This window comes from Mesoplodon mirus (genome assembly GCF_964341445.2).
Source record: "Mesoplodon mirus genome assembly, chromosome: 1".
Lineage (NCBI taxonomy): Eukaryota > Metazoa > Chordata > Mammalia > Artiodactyla > Ziphiidae > Mesoplodon > Mesoplodon mirus.
Window position 1 is genome coordinate 36,087,341 of NC_138976.1, and position 21,635 is coordinate 36,108,975.

The 21,635-nt window shown below is 37.0% G+C and overlaps 1 protein-coding gene across 6 annotated transcripts in view; it reads left to right on the forward strand.

The window, feature by feature from the left end:
- MUSK (muscle associated receptor tyrosine kinase) overlaps window positions 1-17,223 on the forward strand; it is a gene marked incomplete at its 5' end in the record, with an annotated part of 88,343 nt that extends 71,120 nt beyond the window's left edge. For 2 of the 6 annotated variants that reach the window (XM_082630438.1, XM_082630439.1), the window contains 7 exons: window positions 3,790-4,078; window positions 8,010-8,185; window positions 8,857-8,880; window positions 12,514-12,715; window positions 13,226-13,417; window positions 14,579-14,727; window positions 15,914-17,223. In XM_082630438.1, the coding sequence (XP_082486564.1) occupies window positions 3,790-4,078; window positions 8,010-8,185; window positions 8,857-8,880; window positions 12,514-12,715; window positions 13,226-13,417; window positions 14,579-14,727; window positions 15,914-16,596 (1,715 nt within the window). In that variant the 3' untranslated portion in view covers window positions 16,597-17,223. The remainder of the gene's footprint in view (window positions 1-3,789; window positions 4,079-8,009; window positions 8,186-8,856; window positions 8,881-12,513; window positions 12,716-13,225; window positions 13,418-14,578; window positions 14,728-15,913) is intronic. The other 4 variants (XM_082630436.1, XM_082630437.1, XM_082630440.1 and 1 more) reach the window with 2 other exon arrangements.
- Window positions 17,224-21,635: the final 4,412 nt, after the last annotated feature.

Consider the following 21,635-nt stretch of genomic DNA (forward strand, 5'->3'; position numbering starts at 1 on the left):
CTGTATTCTACTGAATGTGATTCATACATGTTAAAGCAGAGAGAAAATAAAAGCAAAAGGTGTAGTGAGAATCCTTTAAATATTCCATCTGACCAAGGAGAGTTGTCTGCTATAAAATAAGTTAGAAGGGGGACTTGGGATCAAATATCAGTTGTTGCCTCCAAAAAGAGAAACTGTTCAGAAAGAGAGGTCAGCCAGGTTCAGTCTGTCAGGAGACAAGAGAGGGACTGGCTCCATGTGCAATATTAACTAGAATTTTTGGAGGTAGTCCAGCAGATCATTCCAAAACAACCAGCATTCTGTGAACAGATTCCTGTGACCTCTGCCCCACTGTTCAAATGAGCAACAGGACCAGCTGCCTCTGCTGTTGCTCCATCCACAGTCCCAAGATCTGCATGTGGAGAAATACGACTTCAGTTGGACAGAAAGGGCAGTCATCACTTGCAAAAGACAGAAGACACCAATGGAAATTTTTTGCATTCATCTTGTTCCCTGGGTTTTGCCGTGACCTCCTTAAATTTTTTAAGTGATAGGGTTAGAAGGATGAGGGAAAAAATGGCCCCATTGGCCTCCATATCTTGCCTCTGAAATTTGACCACTGCAAAAAATTTGAGGTTTATAAGTCAGCAAAACAGGGGAGGAAATTGTTCCAACTCTGACTGAAACTGTGACTGGGCAGTCTCTTTATGTATGTATTATGTATGTGTGTGTATAATATATATATATATATATATATATATATATATATATGTATGTATATAGTAAAAGGGAAACTAAAATACAGGCCACCCGCAGAAGACATGCCATCTTTCATTCGCACACTGTTCAGCACATGTGTCCTCCCTGTGTGTTTTTAAACCACTCACTCTATTCCTGTATATATATATTTGGTACTATATATCCCTTACCTTGTGGGGCTAATCCAAGCAAAGATATACTACCAAAGCTAAGTCTTTAATGCTTCCAGAACATCACAGAGACAGAGAAAATTAATAAGAACCATATATTTTGTATCTGTTTTTTCCCAGCATGCAAAGGGTTTTCACAGGCTAGTTATCTTCAAGCTGGTAGGAAGACAAATCAAAATTAAAACCAAGATCTTCTCATTTCTATTCAAAACCTATTCTGCTTTTTCTTTTTCTTTTTTTCTTTTGCATTATATAGCTAATGTTCAAAAATCACTGAGGACTCCGTACTATTAATTCACATTGAGGTTGTTCTAAAGATTTTTCCAGGGGTTTTTATTTTTTTTTTTTTTTTTTTTTTTTTTTTTTTTTTTTTTTTTTTGCGGTATGCGGGCCTCTCACTGTTGTGGCCTCCCCCGTTGCGGAGCACAGGCTCCGGACGCGCAGGCCCAGCGGCCATGGCTCACGGGCCCAGCCGCCCCGCGGCACATGGGATCCTCCCAGACCGGGGCACGAACCCGCATCCCCTGCATCGGCAGGCGGACTCTCAACCACTGCGCCACCAGGGAGGCCCTTTCCAGGGGTTTTTAAAAGAGAAGCAGCAGAAACTCAGAAAAAAAAGAATTGTTTTTTTTGGTTTTTTTAAGAATTGGTTCTTAATTGATTATTAATAATCCTTATCTCTGAGGCTATTTTCATTTTTTCTTTTGTGTAATTTTTCTTAGTTTCCAATGTTTTCTTTTAAATGTTTTTTGCGTATGTAATTAAAGAAAAAATCATGAATTTTTTAAATTAAAAATATTCATGGAAAAATAAAGAAGTGTCATTCAATAGTTAACACATGACCGTGCAACATGGATGAATAATTCTCAGCTCAGAGACACTAGGAGAAATATTCAACTTTTACATGCTATAGTTTTTTATAAATGTATGTATTTATTATTTATATTTGGCTGTGTTGGGTCTTCATTGCTGCGCGGGCTTTCTCTAGTTGCGGCGAGTGGGGGCTACTCTTCGTTGCGGTGCGCGGGCTTCTCATTGCCGCGGCTTCTCTCATTGCAGAGCATGGGCTCTAGGCACACGGGCTTCAGTAGTTGTGGCACACGAGCTCAGTAGTTGTGGCTCACAGGTTCTAGAGCACAGTCTCAGTAATTGTGGTGCATGGGCTTAGTTGCTCCACGGCATGTGGGATCTTCCCGGACCAGGGCTTGAACCCCTGTCCCCTGCACCGGCAGGTGGATTCTTAACCACTGCGCCACCAGGGAAGTCCCTATAGTTTTTTTCTAAGTGAAAAGAGTCACACCTGCTCTTATCCATCCTCTCTTTTTATGGAAGGATTAGCAACATGTGTGACCATTTTGTAAGCCAGTTTGGGGTATTTCTAATTGTTAGGTATTATTATTCAGTTTCTTAAAGCACAGTATATCCTTGCTTCTCTAGAACTTTCTTAGTGTCAGCATACCCTGAATTCCCTCAGAGGTTGAGTCATGAGCTATTTATCTGGGTGTTTTCTCAACCCTATAGGGCCCAAGTTTTCATGGGAGTTTTGCGTTTTCTTATTCAAGGCATTCATTTAAAAAATCCCCAATGAATTACAGGTAATGCAATAAAATTCATGTTGACTAATTAGTAGAATGCTAGTATGAATTAGAGAATGATTCTATGTTACAAAACATCATTTTAAAATATAGTATTTCACGGAAGTTCATTGTTTTACCTGAATGAGTTGTATCTCATTTAATAGATTTGCTTCAAAGACCAGTCAATGATGTTTCTAATCAACTTTTCAAATTCAAATGGGGTCTGTTAGCAACTTAATCCCCACAAATTCCAATTTGTTTAATTTTCTTTCCTTGAAATCCTTTATATAAAGATAATGAAATGCTAAGTTCCAACAGATGTACAAATCTAAATGAGAGTGCAACTTGAATTTGCTGTCAGTGTTAATAAGATATCTGATGGAAGGCATAAGGATATATTGAGACCATTACAGTGCCTGCACATAGTAAGTGCTCAATAAATATCTGTCAGGTGAGTATAGGAGCTATTATAATTCCCAGCATTGCATTAAGGAAGCAGTGGATATGTGGAGGGAGTACCAGCTGCGTTTTCCATTTTTCTCATTGTCCTCTTCAATTGTTATAGCAGATAAGCTTTTAATCTTATTGCTGTGCTAACACTTATATTACCCATGAACACACAATAACCTGGGTTCAGGATAATTACTTACATCACTTTACAGATTAGGACATTGTCAGAGACCAGATGACTCTCCCCAAGACATGTGGTGAGAAAATAGCAAAAGTGAAGATGCTACTTAGCTCCTCTGAGAGCCATAGCCAATGCTTTCTCCTCCCTGTGTGGCTCTCTTCTTATTCTTTAATGGAATGCCGGGAAGATGTGTGAGTGAGAGGATCTGATTTTGGAAGATGTGCCACAGAATTCAAATCCTTAACTATCATAACGTTTAAATAAACTATGTTCATCAAGCTGCAAGCTCTGTGGATCAGAGCAATTACTACGTTCAGTCACGTATTAATCATGATGATGAATATATTTTTTAGATGTATTTACTTGCTATGTACGCTTATATGTAACAAATGTGGAGTCAAATTTTATTTATGATGGAAACAATAAAAATTCTCCCATCCATTCTGGCCTTGAGCGTTTCCAAAGTTTTCCACATCCATTATCACATTCGATCCTCTTCATAGCCCTCTGGAGTAGCTAGAGGTAATATAATTGCTGCTGGAAATGAAGACAATATTCAGATGGAACGTTTCAACCAATTTGCTGGTGCAATCTTCTATTTCTGTGATGCAGATGTGGAAATGGAAAACAAACAAAAAGGCAGATGGGATGCTAAGAAATAGCATGTGATCAGGAATGTTTTTCACTGCTTCTTTCAGTAAACCACAGAAAGATAACAAAGGCTACTGCGCCGAGTACAGAGGGGAGGTATGTAATGCTGTCCTGGCAAAAGATGCTCTTGTTTTCTTCAACAACTCCTACATAGACCCTGAGGAGGCCCAAGAACTACTGGTCCACACTGCCTGGAATGAACTGAAAGCAGTGAGCCCATTCTGCCGGCCGGCTGCTGAAGCTTTACTGTGTAACCACATCTTCCAAGAATGTAACCCGGGGGTGGCACCTACTCCTACACCCATTTGCAGGTAAAAATTACAAAATAAATAAATGGAGAAATTCTGTTTGTCTGTCTGCCAACAGGAAAAGTTTTCAAAAGAGGAAGTTGTTAGGTGTAACAGTAAAGGCAAAAGCTGGCTTTTGTCCAAAATATAAGGTAATTAATTGGACAAAATTCCTACCATGTGAATCACTGGTGATACCCTATTATACAAGGGCTCTAAGTTAGAAAATGTCATAAAAGGTATAACGTTCTATTACATTTGTTATTGTTCACATTATTATCATATTCATAAACATCCCTGCTTTCTAGGAAATAAAAAACAAAATCCCAAACTAATATGGACCTCATTAGTAAGCCAAGATAGAGAAAATAAAGACTACATATCAAGCATTTCAGCATTATTTGCCAATAAATATGAGATCTTGGTGAGCATGTCAGACTATTAAAATACATTCCACCCAATATTCTAATTTAAGTACTGACACTCTTGTGTCATGGTGGGTGGAAGGAGTAGAAACAGTTATAAAACAGATATTTCTTTAAAACCCCCTACTCTTTAAACACTGAAATTTATAAACCCACTTTCAATAGAATTATCTTTGCCTTTATTTACTTCTTGTGTAGAAAAGACAGGAATCAATGTAGCTTTTGAGCTAAATGGAACAAAGTTCAAATACTGTTTTGTACTGCTTTCTAGATGCACTGACATATGACCTCAGCTAAACTTCAGCTTCCTCGTCTGCAATAGAGCTGAGAGGATTAAAGGATAAATTGTACCCAGGGTATATATTAGAAACTGGATGGATACTGTTTGCTTTTCAAGAAAACACACGAAGGCTACCAATACAGCACATTTCCAACTGTTTTGATAAAACCAGGAACTATTTAAATATTGAAATAGTTTTAAGGCATTCTATTCAGTATAAAAGGACTACAGAGATCATTAAAATAGAGTGCTCCATTCTTCAACTTACTGCAAATTTTGAGGGTTTGGAGACATTTTAAGACTAATATAGGGACTTCCCTGGCTGTCCAGTGGTTAAGACTTCACCTTCCAATGCTGGGGGTGTGGGTTCGATCCCTGGTCAGGGAGCTAAGATCCCGCATGCCTCGTGGCCAAAAAACCAGAACATAAAACACAAGCAACATTGTAACAAATTCAATAAAAACTTTTAAAATGGTCCACATCAAAAAAAAATCTAAAAAAAAATTACTTAAGACATATAATTTGTTGTTTCTTCACTTAAGGTTATATTTTCATCAGACCTGACATCTAAGTATCTTTTGAGGAACAATGAGAATTAAAATTGAATTGTATCTTCATATGCTAGCACAAAATAAATTTATTGAGTAATTTCCCAACATTTATGCCCTAGATCAGTTTACATGCTTAGGCCACAGATGTTCTTTCTCAAGATTGAAAATAATTTAACTTTTTTGTTTTTTTAGAAAAAAATCCCATTCACTGAGATTTCAAATTTATTAGAATAGCATAGTTAATTAACTCTTAAATCTGTGAGCCATTTGTAGTGTACTTAAATTTTTTTCTTAATTCCAGCTGTTATTTAAACAAGTATTTTTTAATATTTATTTATTTATTTATTTATTTATTTTTGGCTGCACTGGGTCTTCGTTGCTGCCCACAGGCTTTCTCTAGCGGGGGCTACTCTTCGTTGTGGTGCGTGGGCTTCTCATTGCAGTGTCTTCTCTTGTTGTGGAGCATGGGCTCTAGGCATGCAGGCTTCAGTAGTTGTGGCATGTGGGCTCAGTAGTCGTGGCGCACGGGCTTAGTTGCTCCGCAGCATGTGGGATCTTGCTCGACCAGGGCTCAAACCTGTGTCCCCTGCGTTAGCAGACAGATTCTTCACCACTGTGCCACCAGGGAAGTCCCTGAGTATTTTTTTTAATCTGAAAATTGTTTCTACTTTTGTAATCCTTGTAAACAATTTATTCACATTGGGGTTGAAAAATATAGTCTAGAAATTTTCACATTTTTATACTTCATTAAGGTTTTATTTTCTCTTATATATAATCAATAATTGTTTAAAAAATTAGACATTTAAAAAGACTTGGGAATAGATTTATTTTCATTATTTTCTTTCCTATAAGTAATATAAAAAGAATGGATAATATGATTTCATCATCAGACTTGTGTCCTTTTTATTTTAAGAATTTTTCTTATAGTATATCTCTGAGTATTTTTCTATTTTTTTATGCGCTCTAGTTTCTTGTTGGGAAACATTGTTATTTGTACTTTGAATTTCTTGCTTGCTTCTCCCTCTCAGTTATCTCCTTACTCACTATTTTCATCTTTCTTTCTGCATTCAGTTAGAACTTCTAAAGTTTTCCCCTATTATTTGTTCAATATCTTGCTGTGCCATTTCTTTCTCAATGAAGATTTCACTTGTTTCAGTGAAACAAAGTTGTTTTCACTTCTTTGTGGTCTTTATTTACTTCAGTCACTACCATGTTTAACTTAACCTAGTTTTCACTCTATTTTCCATTTCATCTTGATTTTTTTTCCCCCGTGAAAAACTCTTCTGTAGAGGCCATGCTTCAGTGCATGTCAATGAAAACAAAACAATTTTTTAAATTCTCTAACGTGTCTTTCCATGTATAATAAAAAATAATTTTCCCAAGTATTTGTTTTCTTCACATAATGTGGGCTAAAAAGTTCTTTCATATGTCCCATATTGCTTTTGCACAGTTTAACTGTAACATCTGAATGCAGAAAGATTTGCTTATATGACCCAAGGATGGGACCAGGCATAAGAAGAAGTAAGCCAAGCAATGTTTCTCCAGTTCTTCAGAGTCTCAGAAGCCTGAAAGCCCCACTGTTCCCTCTTCCTTTGCAGACATATTAAGAATCTACATTCCATTGCTGTACTCATGACTCCCATTATATCCCATCACATTAGTATGTACAGCCCTTTCATTCTGCACATGCTCAGTTGGTCCATATTGGCAAGTGGTTGCCTGGGAAAGCAGGAGTGTAGGCATGAGTAGTAAAAAAATAAAATAAAATATACATGTATATATAACTACACATACACACGAATGTACACACTCACACAAAATTTCCTCCTCTTTATACTTCATATATTGAATGAATGACATTACTATTATTATCCTTAATTTCTTTAATTATCTTTAATTTCCTCTTATTATGAATCCCAAATATCTTAATTTGGAACTAACTTGATTTTTCCTATGTAGTCTATCCTATTTCCTATAAGATAAGCTTGAACAAATATTAATCCACAAAATTCTAATTAGTCCAACTAGTCTACCTAATCTTTCTTCAGCCTTTTCACTCAGTACAACATAGAGATGAACATTACAGCTTCATATTCTCACAGACCTTACTCTAGCTTTCTCAGATGAAAGCACACACAGCAATGGGATAGGACTCAGCTTCTCCAAGGGTAGGGCTGGGTAAGGACCCCCAAGCCCTCCTATAACCTTTCAGGAAGGTGATACTATTCTGTTTTAGGGAACAAAGCACACAGAGACACGGACTGTGTTCCTCAGGCCCTGCCCATTAGCTCTGAGATTACAGAAAAACCTCCCAGGCTGGAAACTGCTTGACAATGATCTTTTAAAGCTCTGCGTACCTTGTTTCTGTACCTTTGTAGTTACTTTAATATGAAGTTAAGAGAAAACATATCTGGGATTCCTAATCCATTACCTTTTGAACTTGAACGTTCTTTTCCCCAGTAGCATTAGTGATATTTTAAAAACAAAACAAGACAGCATATCATCTCATGGGATAATATACTATATATTTCATAACTTCTCACATTATTTACAATAAAAGGATCTTTACAAAAACACTTTTGCCAGAACAAACAGTGTACTATGATGATGTTTTGAAAATATGGGATTTAGGCTCCACCACCAATTTGGCTTCAACGTGCTATGATTCATCAAATTTTGTTCTCCCTAAATTATTTTAGAGAATACTGCCTGGCAGTAAAGGAGCTCTTCTGTGCAAAAGAATGGCTAGCAGTGGAAGAAAAGACCCACAGGGGACTCTACAGATCTGGGATACATCTGCTCTCCATGCCGGACTGCAACAAACTCCCCAGCATGCACTGGGACCCCATGGCCTGTACCAGACTGCCATATTTAGGTAACAGAGTTCTCTCGAGACTTTGGAGGTTCAGAGAAATTTACTATTTTGAGGAAACTAAGGTGTGAATTTAAATCTCCTAATATTTCTAGGCATTTCCAATATTTTTTGAGTTCTGCCTTCCTTCCATATCTAATAACAGAATCCTATTGCTATCCTAATTGCACCGGTTAGCATAAGGATTTATTCCATTTATTCTAAACGAAATTAAAGAGCACTTTTCGCTGCTGCTTGAGATCTTACTTTACTTCATAAGCAGATCTTATGAGAGCTCATAACATTTTATTGAATGTGCAGAGAAATGGCTAAGAAACAGTTCATATTTTGTCAGAGGAGTGGAATAAAGGCATAAAGTCCTCTTTCTTACCCAAGGAAGCAGATTTTTCAGCATGCAAAAATAAGCCATATGTTTGCAAATGCTGATCTCACAAAACAAAGCTGAATGGCTGCATGTTGCTTTAATGAACTTCATCTGTAAGGAACTATGTGGTGAGCCCTAACAGCTGTTTTAATTTCAAAGATGCAATCCTTTCACATTCGAATGCGAAGAATGTTTTCCCATTGTATATTAAAAAGCTGAAAGAGAACTTGCATTTCTTAGCACTCTCTCACAGAACACAGGAGCTATCTGGATGTTCACTTAAAACAAATTTTTATCCTTTCCCCTTCAGATTATAAAAAAGAAAACCTAACAAGTAAGTAATTTTGTTTATGCCCTTGAAACGTTATGTGTATGTAACTGGATTCATGCATGCGTATTTACACCCATATTTCATGATGTCCAGAATGGGATGTGCGGTCCCTCTCAAAGTCTTTTCACTATACTCACCCAGGGTAGAATATGAAGGAAGATCATCGGAGAGCCCAGTTTATAGCCTCTAATTAGGCCATGGAGAGCACCATATTTAGTGAATGATGCAAATCCCATCTCCTACGTCAAGGTTACTAAGTTGCTTTATCCCTTCTATGGCTATAAAATAAGCCAATTTAAAATATCACCTTTTGATTTTGCATTCATGATTTTTGTATCATCCAATAGTATAAAGTTTACAGGGTCAAATCAAATGGTTTTAAAAGGGTCATCTCAAAATCTCTAGGAAAGAATTCAAGAAGGTTGCTTGAAAAGGGGTGTCCTAGAAACTAATGTGTATCAGATGGTACGTTAAGCCTACCAGAATGCAGAAATCTTCAGAATGAAATTAGAAATTTTTTTCATGTCGACTAACTTCCTCTGATTTTCATGTTCAAGGCTCAAATCATATTCATTTCTTGGGCTAGATATTCCAGGCTTAATTGTTTCTGCACTTGGCTAAATGCCAGGACTTGATTTTACCTGCTTACTTAAAGGACTAAGACTTAAAATATTGAAAGAAAGAATGCTACTGGTCACAACTGAATCACTCAGAGCTAGGAAACAAGAACAGCTTTGGAAAACCCTAAAAATCTATTATTCTGGAAGCCTGTCAAATTGTCATTCCCAACTTGAAAGAATGAAAAAGAAATGTTTCAATTCTTTGTCACAGAAGCAACCAAAGTTAACTTTGATTGGACTTTTAATTGATGACTGTGATGTTTGTTATCCTTTGATTGTTTACTCATTCATCCATTCAAGCATTCATTGAGGGTTTACTGTATGAAAGGTGCTGACCTTCCATCCTAGATTAGACAGAAATAAGACACACAAAAGCATCCAGATTTCTGCCTTCTACACTGATTATAAGAAATTGCAAGCAGCATAGATTAGCTAAATCATTTTATGAAATCTTTGCTATATGTAAGAAGATGAACTCCAGATGTCATAAACTGATCATTTCATCTGACCATATGGTGAGAAATGTCTAAAAATATATTCTCTAAGTTAAATACAATTATCAAAGAAATTGGCTTTAGCTCTTCAGGTAGGTTGATCGTTGAACAGAGAAGTCATCCTTATTAGGTAGACTGTCTCATATTCTGTGGGAGTGTGTAAAGCCCTCAAATATTTCTTGGAGAGTCTCTTGAATTCTGAGTAAACTCTAAAGGATATTACCAGTTCACTTTGAAGGGTGATGGAAGATTTTTTTGAATCATTAGTTTATCTTTTGGATATTTCCTTCTTGCTTCCCTTCTCCCTGTCTTTTAATGATTGCTCCTACTTTCATATTAGCATTAAGTTTAGCTCTCCAATTTAAGCCCCCCTCCCCACTCATCTTGGATTGATTTTTTAAATCTTCGAATGACTCAGTCCACAGAAACTCAGAGCAGCTTTCAAACCATCACAGCGGAGCCTGGGAAGTCTGTTACATCCACCACTGCTGTGATGCTTGATGAGAAATGCTGTCATTGGTCCTGCACGAATGTTTTACTGCTGTGCTAATATTCTCCTAGTTCCAGGTGCCTGCTTGAGTCACAGGGGTAACCAAACTTGGTCTCCACAGGCTTCAAAACCACTTGCTTAGCCACTGGTGCTCAGGGCATAATCACTGCTTCCATGCCTAGACTAAGAAGTCATACGTAGGCATCCCTTATAATCTCTGCTTTTACATGTCCTATTTCAAATGGCTTCAGGCATCCCTGCAATGAAAGTTTTCCTTTGACTCTGTGATGTGTTATAATAATATAGTTCCTTCTATGAAATCTTTTACTATACTGCAGTTAATTTCTGATATTTCATTTAGGATCTTTTAAATCTATGCTCTATAATCTGCACTTTTCTTTTGTGCTAACACTGTCAGGTTGTGATATTAGTATTATAATAACTTGCTAAAACAATCTGAAAGATTTTTCTCTTACTGGAATATATTATAAAACTGTGAAAATTGTATCTCTTCCAATACTGAAAGAATGTAACCATAATTCTATAATGACTTAAATTTCTTGGTTATGGCTAGTTTCAGACTTTCTAATTCTTCAAATTTGGTAATTAATGGGCTCCTACCATTTTCCTTAAGATTTTAAAAATGTAACTCCATAGTTATATATTATTTCATTTTTATTGACCTTTGAGTCTATTGTTAAAATGACTTTATCATTCCTAATTTTGTATATTTGTGCCTTTCTTTTCATTTTAAAATTAAAATGTCCCTGATTAGACTACTTTGTAAATATTTATCAGAAAAACTATTGACCTATTTTTAAATTCTATCATTTGTGTTATGTGTATTCTAACTTATTAATTTCTGCTTGTACATGGCTGTTACTATATCACCTGTTTCCCTCTGTTTTCTGTCGATTTTGTTTCTTTTCCAAAATCTTGAATTAAATATCTAGTTCATTCACTTCATTCTTTTTATCTAATGGAAGAAGATAATGCTATGAGTTTATCACTGAACACATCTTTGGCCAAATCTCATCAACACTGCTAGGAAGTTATTTTGTCATCTGTAACTATGGCTACTTTCTATTCTTTGATTGAAAGGTTATTAAAATGTTTCTTTTTTTAATGTCTTATTGATTTTATTTAATCTATTATTAATTGCATTTTGATCAAAGAATAGATCTGCATAATTTCTTCTTTTGAAACTTACTGAGATTCATCTTTGTGACCTGACAAAAAAGACCGTGTCTGTCAGTATCCCACAAATATTTGAAAATAAGGTTTATTCTGTCTTTTTAGGGTACAAAGTTCATTCTTCACTATTAAGACATTCTTGTTGATTATGTATTAAAATATTCTGTATCCATGTTTTTGTCTTTACTCAGTCAACTAAAAGGATTTAAAATATAATTCATAATGTTGTTTTAATAGATATACAATGGATGTTGCACCCTACAGAGGGACATTAGTAAGACATCTTTTGGTTTCCAGTGGTAATACAGATTTTAACTTATTTGTATATTGCATTGACCTTTTTAATAGGAATTTGACAGGAGTTCAATTGTTAGATGAACTAACTTTCTCATTTCTGTCCTACTATTTCCATTTTCCATGTTCTTCCATTTAATTCTGTTTGTAAATCAACAATACATATGTATAAAACCTCAGCTTTAGACAATCCTGACTTCAATTTCATAAAAATATTTTATTTAATAACTTAACAATGTCCATGATTGTTGTCAGGTCATAAAAACTATGATGAGTGTAAAGACACTAGCCCAGGATTTGCATTTGTCTTGGAAAAAGTATTTCCTTTCCCTGAGTCTCATCTTTAAAATTCTATGATTCTGTAACCTGGATTTACTTACAACTAGACTTCACTGGATCCTTACAATTGAGCTTTATAGATATATAACCAGGGAGAACCTGATACATTAAAACATAATCTTAAATTTAGTTTCCTGATTGCCTGAATACGAAAGTTCCTGCTTAAAAGTTTAAGAATGAGTGAAAATCTGTTGTTGACTTACAGCATTCCCACCAATGACGTCCTCAAAGCCGAGTGTGGACATTCCAAACGTGCCTTCCTCTTCCCTGTCCTCCTTCTCTGTCTCACCTACACACTCCATGACTGTAATAATCTCCATCATGTCCAGCTTTGCCATATTCGTGCTTCTTACCATAACCACTCTTTATTGCTGCCGAAGACGAAAACAATGGAAAAATAAGAAAAGGTGAGGTTCTAGTTTAAGTGAATCACGTGTAGTAACATTTTTAAAACCTTTATGTATTTGGTATTAAAGCTGGAGATGGGAGGAGGGGTATATATAACACTGCCACTTCCTTTATGACAGCCATTGCCTTGCTTTAATGGTAAGCAGCCCCACCATGATCTTTAAAAATGTCAATGACATGTTGCATAGGATCACATGTCCTAAGGTTAGTTTTTCACAGCAGATGGAATCTAAACCACAGTTTGGAAGAATATGGCCGTTCCTGCTCGCTCTCAGCCCCCTCAGCCCCACTGCCACTACTAGATTGGATAGTGACATGATTCCTGAAAAAAGGAATGTACCTTTAGGCTCCAAACCAAATTCTTCGCTGCTCTAAAATGGAAGGATCTTTGGTGAACTTAGCATAATTTGTTTCCTCCTAAACACCATGTCTCTTTAGAACCTAAGTCTGAGTACAAAGCTCTCACCTGGTCCTCAGCTCACTATTGATCTTACCTGTCTTACCTGCAGAGAATCAGCGGCTGTAACCCTCACTACTCTTCCTTCTGAGCTCTTGCTAGACAGACTTCATCCCAACCCCATGTACCAGAGGATGCCACTTCTTTTGAATCCCAAATTGCTCAGCCTGGAGTATCCCAGGAATAACATTGAATATGTGAGAGATATTGGAGAAGGAGCATTTGGAAGGGTCTTTCAAGCAAGGTAAAGTTGCCCACGTTAAAAAAAAAAACTACCAACTGAAATACGTTGTGTCTGAAAAGTTACCAGACATTAACTTGATTCTATGTAATATGTATAATAGTTATTATCAAATTAGTTCATTCTTCACATCATTCACCTTATTTTTATTGAGTACTGTACTTTGAATCTTGATACTTTTCCCCCTCTGCTGGAAAATAGGGTTGTGTATATGGAGAGAGTCTTTATAAAGTGTTCCGCTGATAAGCAATTAGCAAAGTTTAATCATATTTTCTTTTCAGAAGAGAATTTCGTTGTACACTTTAAATAATCATTTCTCGCATTGCTTTTAGTAAATACTTCTAAAATCTCTTCCATTTTCAATTGCTATAGTCTCCACTTAATGTTTACTTTGAAATAGTGTTTCAGTTTAAGAACTCAAAGCCTGACATGTATGGATATTAAGTAGATGTTCACAGAATGGCAAGACAGAAAAAGGAAAAAAAAATTACACAAAAATGTCAGCCAACAATGAGCTCAAAAAAACAAGTATGTATTAGGGCCAATGCTAGCCCAGTTAATGTCTTTGTGTGAGTTGGAATAAAATATCCTCTCTGCATGGATGTAGCTCCACAGACACACAGCTGGGCCACAGAGTGTGGACTTGGTTTTAATCACCAATTGTTACTTTGGCCCGTTGCTCTTGGGCGGGATACAACCTTACTTCTACTCATAGTGGCCCTGGTATGGAGGTTACATGATTAATGAAAATCTCACACAAATACCTATTGGGAACCAAAAAATATGCAAGGAACACTTTTAGGCTCTTTGGGGATATAAAGATGAATAAGTCATGGTCCCTGCCTTCCAGGAATTTATATTCTGGCCCGAGATTAAGGGGTTAGGATGGTAATGATAATCCCACTGGATTTGGGCACTTTTGGTTTTCTGTTATTAATAAATAATGCATTTTTCAAACAATCTATGTTGTAAATAACCCCAGTGATTTTTATTCATTGGAGTCAAGGAGCTTTAAGTGTGACCTGCCATTGGCATCTTACCTTGGTTCTGTGGCTCTGGGAAAGGCTGCATGAGTGTGGGGATGTGTATACATGGGTAGTTATCATGTGACTCTGTGTAATCTTCCTGATCTTTGATTTCTTGCTAAATAAATATATCTCTCAGGGCTCCAGGCTTACTTCCCTATGAACCTTTCACAATGGTGGCAGTGAAGATGCTCAAAGAAGAAGCCTCAGCAGATATGCAAGCAGACTTTCAGAGGGAGGCAGCCCTCATGGCAGAATTTGATAATCCTAACATTGTGAAACTCTTAGGTATGAAAATATAAGTGAAGAAATGTATTGCATCAGAAAACAGAGGCTTGCCAAGTTTTTTCTCCTTCATACTTCACTTAGGTTTTTTCTTTCATTCCTTGATCAGAGAGATGTCTCTGTTCCTCCCCATAGAATATATTCTGTATTAGGGAGTAGACTATTTCATTAAATCACCTAAATTCAAAAAACTGAAGTTTTAAAAAACTTCTCAGAGAAATATTTTGTCATTTCATTAATTCTTTTACCAATTTTGTATTTAATTTTTTAATTTTTAATTTATATAGCACATATAAATATACAGATTGCTAAAGTCCCTGGAATTAAAAACTAACATCAAAATAAAAAAGCCAAGGTAATCGTATTCTCATTTCTTTTCCTTTTTGAACAGACTTCTAACTTTTGCCTGAAAAAAAAATAGTTAATGATCTATTTTTATGCTGATATGAAATTGTGACCATCTGATCTAATATTTCAAGTTGTCCATTTCCCTCTCAAATACAGCAAGATTTTAAAATTCACAAATGTCTTCCTGGCACTAAATCTAAGACTCTTTATGTTAACATTTTGTTTCTTTCTGGAATGAACATTGTACATTTACCTAAATGTTTTACTGCAGTCACCTGAATACTTCATCTAAGATCTTGGATTGTTTCTGTGCTCCTTTCCAAATTTCATACAACAGCTTCCTTATCATCCTTCTTCAGAAAGGAAGCAGAAACACAGAGCAATTGCATTACATACTCAAAGCAAACATCCACTCATAAATTCATTCACCCAATATTTACGGAGTACTTGCTCGCCAGACACACGGTAGGTGTGTGGCATTTAAAGAAGACTTAAGATATAATCTCTAGTTGAAAGGGCTAAAATGTTGGGAAGAAACCTCAGCTAAATGGATGATTATAACAGGCAGGTAGATAGGATGCAGGATTAAGGATAAAGAGTGAAGGAAGGAAAATCTGATCCTGGAAAGGTCAGGAGCTGAAGCACCCCATGAGGAGTGATAAATCAGTTGAATCTTAAAAGATAAATAGGAGATGTTCACACAAAGAAAGGGGGTCAGAGTTCGACTATGAAAAACCAAGCCACCACATTTTCTGATCTGGTCATTTGCTTTCGGACAATTTTTTCCCACGTGTCACTTCAGTAACGCAACCTCTAACAGGAGGCCTTGTTTTGGTTCTAGGCGTGTGTGCAGTGGGGAAGCCGATGTGCCTGCTCTTTGAATACATGGCCTACGGGGACCTCAATGAGTTCCTCCGCAGCATGTCCCCTCACCCCGGACGCAGCCTCAGTCCCAGCGACCTGCCCCGTGGGGCGCAGGCCTCCAGCCCCGGCCCGCCGCCCCTTTCCTGTGCCGAGCAGCTGTGCATCGCCAGGCAGGTGGCCGCCGGCATGGCCTACCTCTCCGAACGCAAGTTTGTCCACCGGGATTTGGCCACCAGGAACTGCCTTGTGGGTGAGAACATGGTGGTGAAAATCGCCGACTTTGGCCTCTCTAGAAACATCTACTCAGCTGACTACTACAAAGCCAACGAAAACGACGCTATCCCCATCCGCTGGATGCCCCCGGAGTCCATCTTCTATAACCGCTATACCACGGAGTCTGATGTGTGGGCCTACGGGGTGCTCCTGTGGGAGATCTTCTCCTACGGCCTGCAGCCCTACTACGGGATGGCCCACGAGGAGGTCATCTGCTACGTGCGGGACGGCAACATCCTCTCCTGCCCAGAGAACTGCCCCCTGGAACTGTACAATCTGATGCGTCTCTGTTGGAGCGAGCTGCCAGCAGACAGGCCCAGTTTCACCAGCATCCACCGAATCCTGGAACGCATGTGCGAGCGGGCAGAGGGGAGTGTGGGTGTCTGAGGTCGAAGATGGGCAGGTAGAAATCTCCAGTCTCCTCTCGGACTCTAGGAGCCTGCGGAGTCCACCACCAGAGGCCCAAGGAGACCCAGATAGGAAATAATAGCAGGCATGGGTACCATGCTGTTTGTTTCTCAGAAAAAAAAAAAAAAAAAAAAAAAGGCAGAACTCCTGGGGTGGGTGGAAAGTGGGTGATGGGAAAGGCAGGGGAGGAAAAATGTCAGATAATTGGAGATAACTACTCTTCCTCATGGGGAAAGTTTGTATTATATACTGTACAGGAAAGAATGTCATCCTGTTCAGTTCCTGAATTAGCTGGCAGCAGAGTAAGACTCTGCTGTTTTAAATTTTGATACAAAATGCAGCTGAGAGCTCCATTTTTAATAGAGTTCATTCCCGCCCATTAGGAAAGTAGTGCATCTTCCTGTAAGAAGTTTAGCTCAAGCACAGAAAACTACAAAGAAGGGAAAACCACTTATCATCTCCTCACCCAAAGACGGGTGTTGGTTTTTTATTCAATATTTCTTTAGTTTAATGCACACTTTTATATTTGTTTGTATTCTACAGAGTTGTGGCTTACTTTATTGATAGAAGGTTTCCAAGGAATAAAATGATAAATCAGCAAGGCTATATTCTTATTGTGATAAGAAATAAGTTCCCTTTTTCTGTCTTTGGGTTTCTTCTTTAGAAGTTTTTCCTTTGTGTGCACTTGTCATGAATTTAATCTGCTTATTTTATTCCTACATTTTCTTTTCTGAAAAAAATCTTTTGTGGCTAATTAATTTACCTTTTTCTTTGAAAGTTTTTTTGGTACTTTTTCTTTGCTCTTATCTTTATTTCTTCCTTTTTTTCAGAACTCGGTTCTTTTTCGGTTATTTAGCTATTTTTTCTTTTTATTTCCTCCATACAACAAACACCCTGGCAGAAATAATAACTTTCTAAATAACATTGTGGACTATTATGTATATACCTTTTGCAAAGTATTACCATTTTCTTCTGCACTTGCTTTTGAAGCCACACATTTTAAAGTTGTCATCCATTAATTTTATTGCTACAGTCTATTAAATCTCTTTATAAAGCATAGCTTATAATATGGGATTTTACAAGATGCTCTTGTGGCTCTGAGTTATTTCAAACCTGATGTTTGTGCATTCTGACATTTTTTTCCTTCTAGAAACCAATTTGATAGGCAGTAGAATTAATGTAGGGCTGCTTATCAACTTTCTGCATGACTATTCACCTATCTTGTTACATCTTATGATTCTTACAAAGAAAAAAAACCCTCTGGAAGTCAGATTCTTGGTGCACAAGATTTCTCAGTGGTGCCCACACAATATAGCTTTATCTGAGGCCAACATGGATGATATGAGTCTCTCCTGATATAGTATGAACCCAAATTCTCCTAAAAAGCAAATAAACAGGGAAGAGAAAATAGCAGTCTACCCTATATCAGCTTACTTTCATTCAACCTAACTGGTAGTTAGGGCAATAGAGAAATGGTCTGAATTCTTGAAAGTAGATTTTCAACTGCTTCTGGAAGGCTCTACCTAAAAGCTCCAAATGCACCTGCATGCAAAAACATTTTCATCTTTGCTGGAAAACCTGCCATTGTCTTGTTCATAGTCATTCCAGGCAACCAAGACAAAAACACAGACTTGTCCCTCTCCTTCACCCATGAAAACTCTATCAGTTTACCTTCTAAAATTCTCCTGGACACACCACCTCCCCTTCAGTCTGGCTGCCCATTACTCACACTCTATCACTGCCTGTTGTCTCATCTTTCTACCATTACAAGGCAGAGAAGACTCTATGGGCTACGACAATACGTGCTTACTAACAATTCTGATTTACAAATAAGGAAGCCAGAAGTTAGCACTGAGACCTTGAGAGGTGCCTTAGGTTAAAGTCATGATGGTAAGTCCAAAGTTAAGACAGTCATCCAAAGGGCTAGATGAGGAATAAGGTTGCAGCATGAGTCAAGCAGCCAAGTGGCCAGCAAAGCAGAAAACTTGGAGAGGGCCACCATCAAGTCTGGAAGTTTCCCATAGTTATCTATGGCATGACACATGTGTGTGTCATATATGCTCTGCAAACGTCAAAGACATCTTCAGTTTTCCTCAGCTGACAGAGTTTTATTATAAAAGAAAGACATGGAAGTCAGGCTAATCAGAAAAACGACTCCATAGAAAAGCAGGGTCAGGACAGTTAGAGTTACTTGGAGGACCTGCCATGGGGTTAGTGCTGCTGGGAACGTGTTGCCCCTCAGAACGGTTTCCATTGCCCTGTTCTACTGTCTGCTGCTTTGAGCTGTGCTGTTTCCCTCGCCATTGCTGGATAACTGCCCTTACTTTCCTGTCTCTTCTGCATGCCTTCCACAGCCTCATAGATTCTCTGTGTGTCTTTTAGGCTCTACTATTTAAGATTTCAAAGCAAAAAAGTCAGAGAGACATAGGTAACTACAGTCAGTAAATGAGTACGTGAGCAAGAAAGGAACTGTTGTATAGACCATCCAATTTTACTAAATATTTAAAGGAACTGAAAACTAAAATAACAACTAGAAATCCATTATAGTAACAATAATACCATCAGCTAGCATTTACTGAATTCTTACTCTAAGGCCTATATATATATATATTTTTTAAGCTGGTAGGAATATTTAATTGGCATTTTGATAAATTGGCAGAGTCTGCTGGCTGTGGACTAGTGTAAGAGTGAAAAAATCCTGAAGGGTACAGATTTAAGGAAACCCCATAACTTTTGTGAGATTTACCTCCAAGAACTTGACCAGGTATCATGTAACAAAGTCCTACATTCCATGGGAATTTGACCGTCTTGTCTCAGCTAGTGGAAGAAAATTACTGCTTAGTCCAGATTCTTCCAGCTTTTATGTCTCACCTGAGGAGAAACATTTCAGTTAAAAGGGGTGAGGACTTCAAGGACATAGATTGGGGATGATATAGCTAGGGAAGCAAGTAAGTGGCAGTGGGGAGAAAGCTATATACAGGAGAAACACTTCTGAAGGTTAAAGGCTCTGATGAAAAGAAAAAGTAGACATGTAAGAACAGATGGATAATATAAGCAGAGATATTGAAAGTCTAAAAAAAAGAAATGCTAGAAATAAAAATACTGTAACGAAAATGAAAGATATTTTTCATGGACTCATCAGTAGAATGGACATAGCTGAGAAAAGAATCAGGGAGCTTGAAGATACGTCAGTGGAAATGCCCACAGCTGAAATGTAACAAGAAAAAAAAAGAGCCCTGAATATCCAACAACTGTGGAACAATTTCAAAAGGTATAATATGCACAATTGGAATACCAGAAGGAAAAGAATAAGACTAGAACAAAATAAATATTTGAAGTAATATTTGCAAAGAATATTTCAAAATTCGATGTTTACAAAACCACAAATGCAGGAAGTTCATGCAGAACAAACACCAAAATTTCTGTACCTAGGCATATCATATTAAACTGAAGAATACTGAAGACAAAGATAAAATTTTGAAAGTAGCCTGAAGGGGGCCAGGAGGGAATGAGACAACCTACGAGTATAAGAATTACATCGAACTTCTCTATAATGCACAAGTGAGAGAGTTGTATATTTTTAAATTGAAGTAAATATATTAACTTAAAACATACACTATCCCTGTGATGTCAGTACTATCATTATGCCCATTTTTTAGGTGAGGAAACAGGCACAGAGAGATTGTGTAACTGGCCTTAAGCACACAGAGCAGCAGAGCCTAGGTTGTGACCAAAAGACGGTGAACTCTCAATCATCATGCTGAGGTGCTTCCGATGATTACAGAGGGAACAACTGAAACACATTGACTCTGTGGAGGTGAGTTATAATTTGCAAGTAGCTTCAAAGCATACACCATACCCCTTATACTCCTGATTTCCTATCCCAGTCTTTTCATTGAATAGCAAAAAAGTATATTTTAGCATTGTTAATTTAATCAAAAAATCCAATTGATGGCATGTGTATTTTTTTTGTTAGCTCTAAATGCATTTTCAAGTTTTGTCAAGATCACTGTCCTATTTCCTTAGTGGTCATCCCAAGGTTCTGTGTCTCAGGGACATAGGCCCAGTATTTACCAGTATTGTTTTCCTTTTTAAATACAGATTTTTTTTTTCCCATTGTAAAATCATTGTATAAATTCAAAAAGATCAGGAGAGAGACTCACAGGGTCATTGTTACCAAGTGTCAGGACAGGCACCAGTGAAGCACCCACAAGTGATGTTAAATGGTTGAATATCAAACAAGACAAGAGTTCCAGGGCACCAGAAGAACACATTCCCTGGTATCGTGATAGAGCAGAAAAGGAGCACTCCTTCCACTTTGCAGGATATTATAAACCTGTTCTATATCATTAACTATTTTTCTAAAAGTTCAGTTTAATTTCTGAATAATATTCTATTTTATGGATATACCATAATTTAATTTCTTATTTTTAAAATATTTGAGTTTTTTAAGTGAAACATTTGAGTTTTTTCCAGTTTTCACTATTACAAACAATACTATTGGTCATCCTCATTTGCACAAGCCCATAAGTATCTCCTATGGAAATTCTGAAAAAGGGAACATCCAAGCCAAATGGCATGAACAAAATTAAGGCTTTTGTTTGTCATATTCTCTAGGAACACTGTTCCCATCTCTGTGCTTTACAACGGATCTCATAGCCCTAAACTTTTGCTGTCATACATAGAGAATTAATTCTCTATTTTTTACAAGGCTTTTTTCTACTTGGTTATAGAAAAAGATGATCTCATTTTGATTTTATTTTTAAATTACTAGTGAGGTTGAATTTTTCTTGTTCCCGGGTCATTTATAGTTCTTGTTTGGGGAATAATCTATAACTCATTTTTCTATTGCATAGTTCATTTTCTAATTGATTTGTAAGTCATTTTGTTTAATAAATAGTAAACTTTTGTCATGTTGCACAAAAGAGAAAATACATATATACTTTTATTTTAAAATATCATTTGCTTTATCATTGCAAAAGCAATATTAGTTTATTTTTTTGAAGAGAAAAAATAAT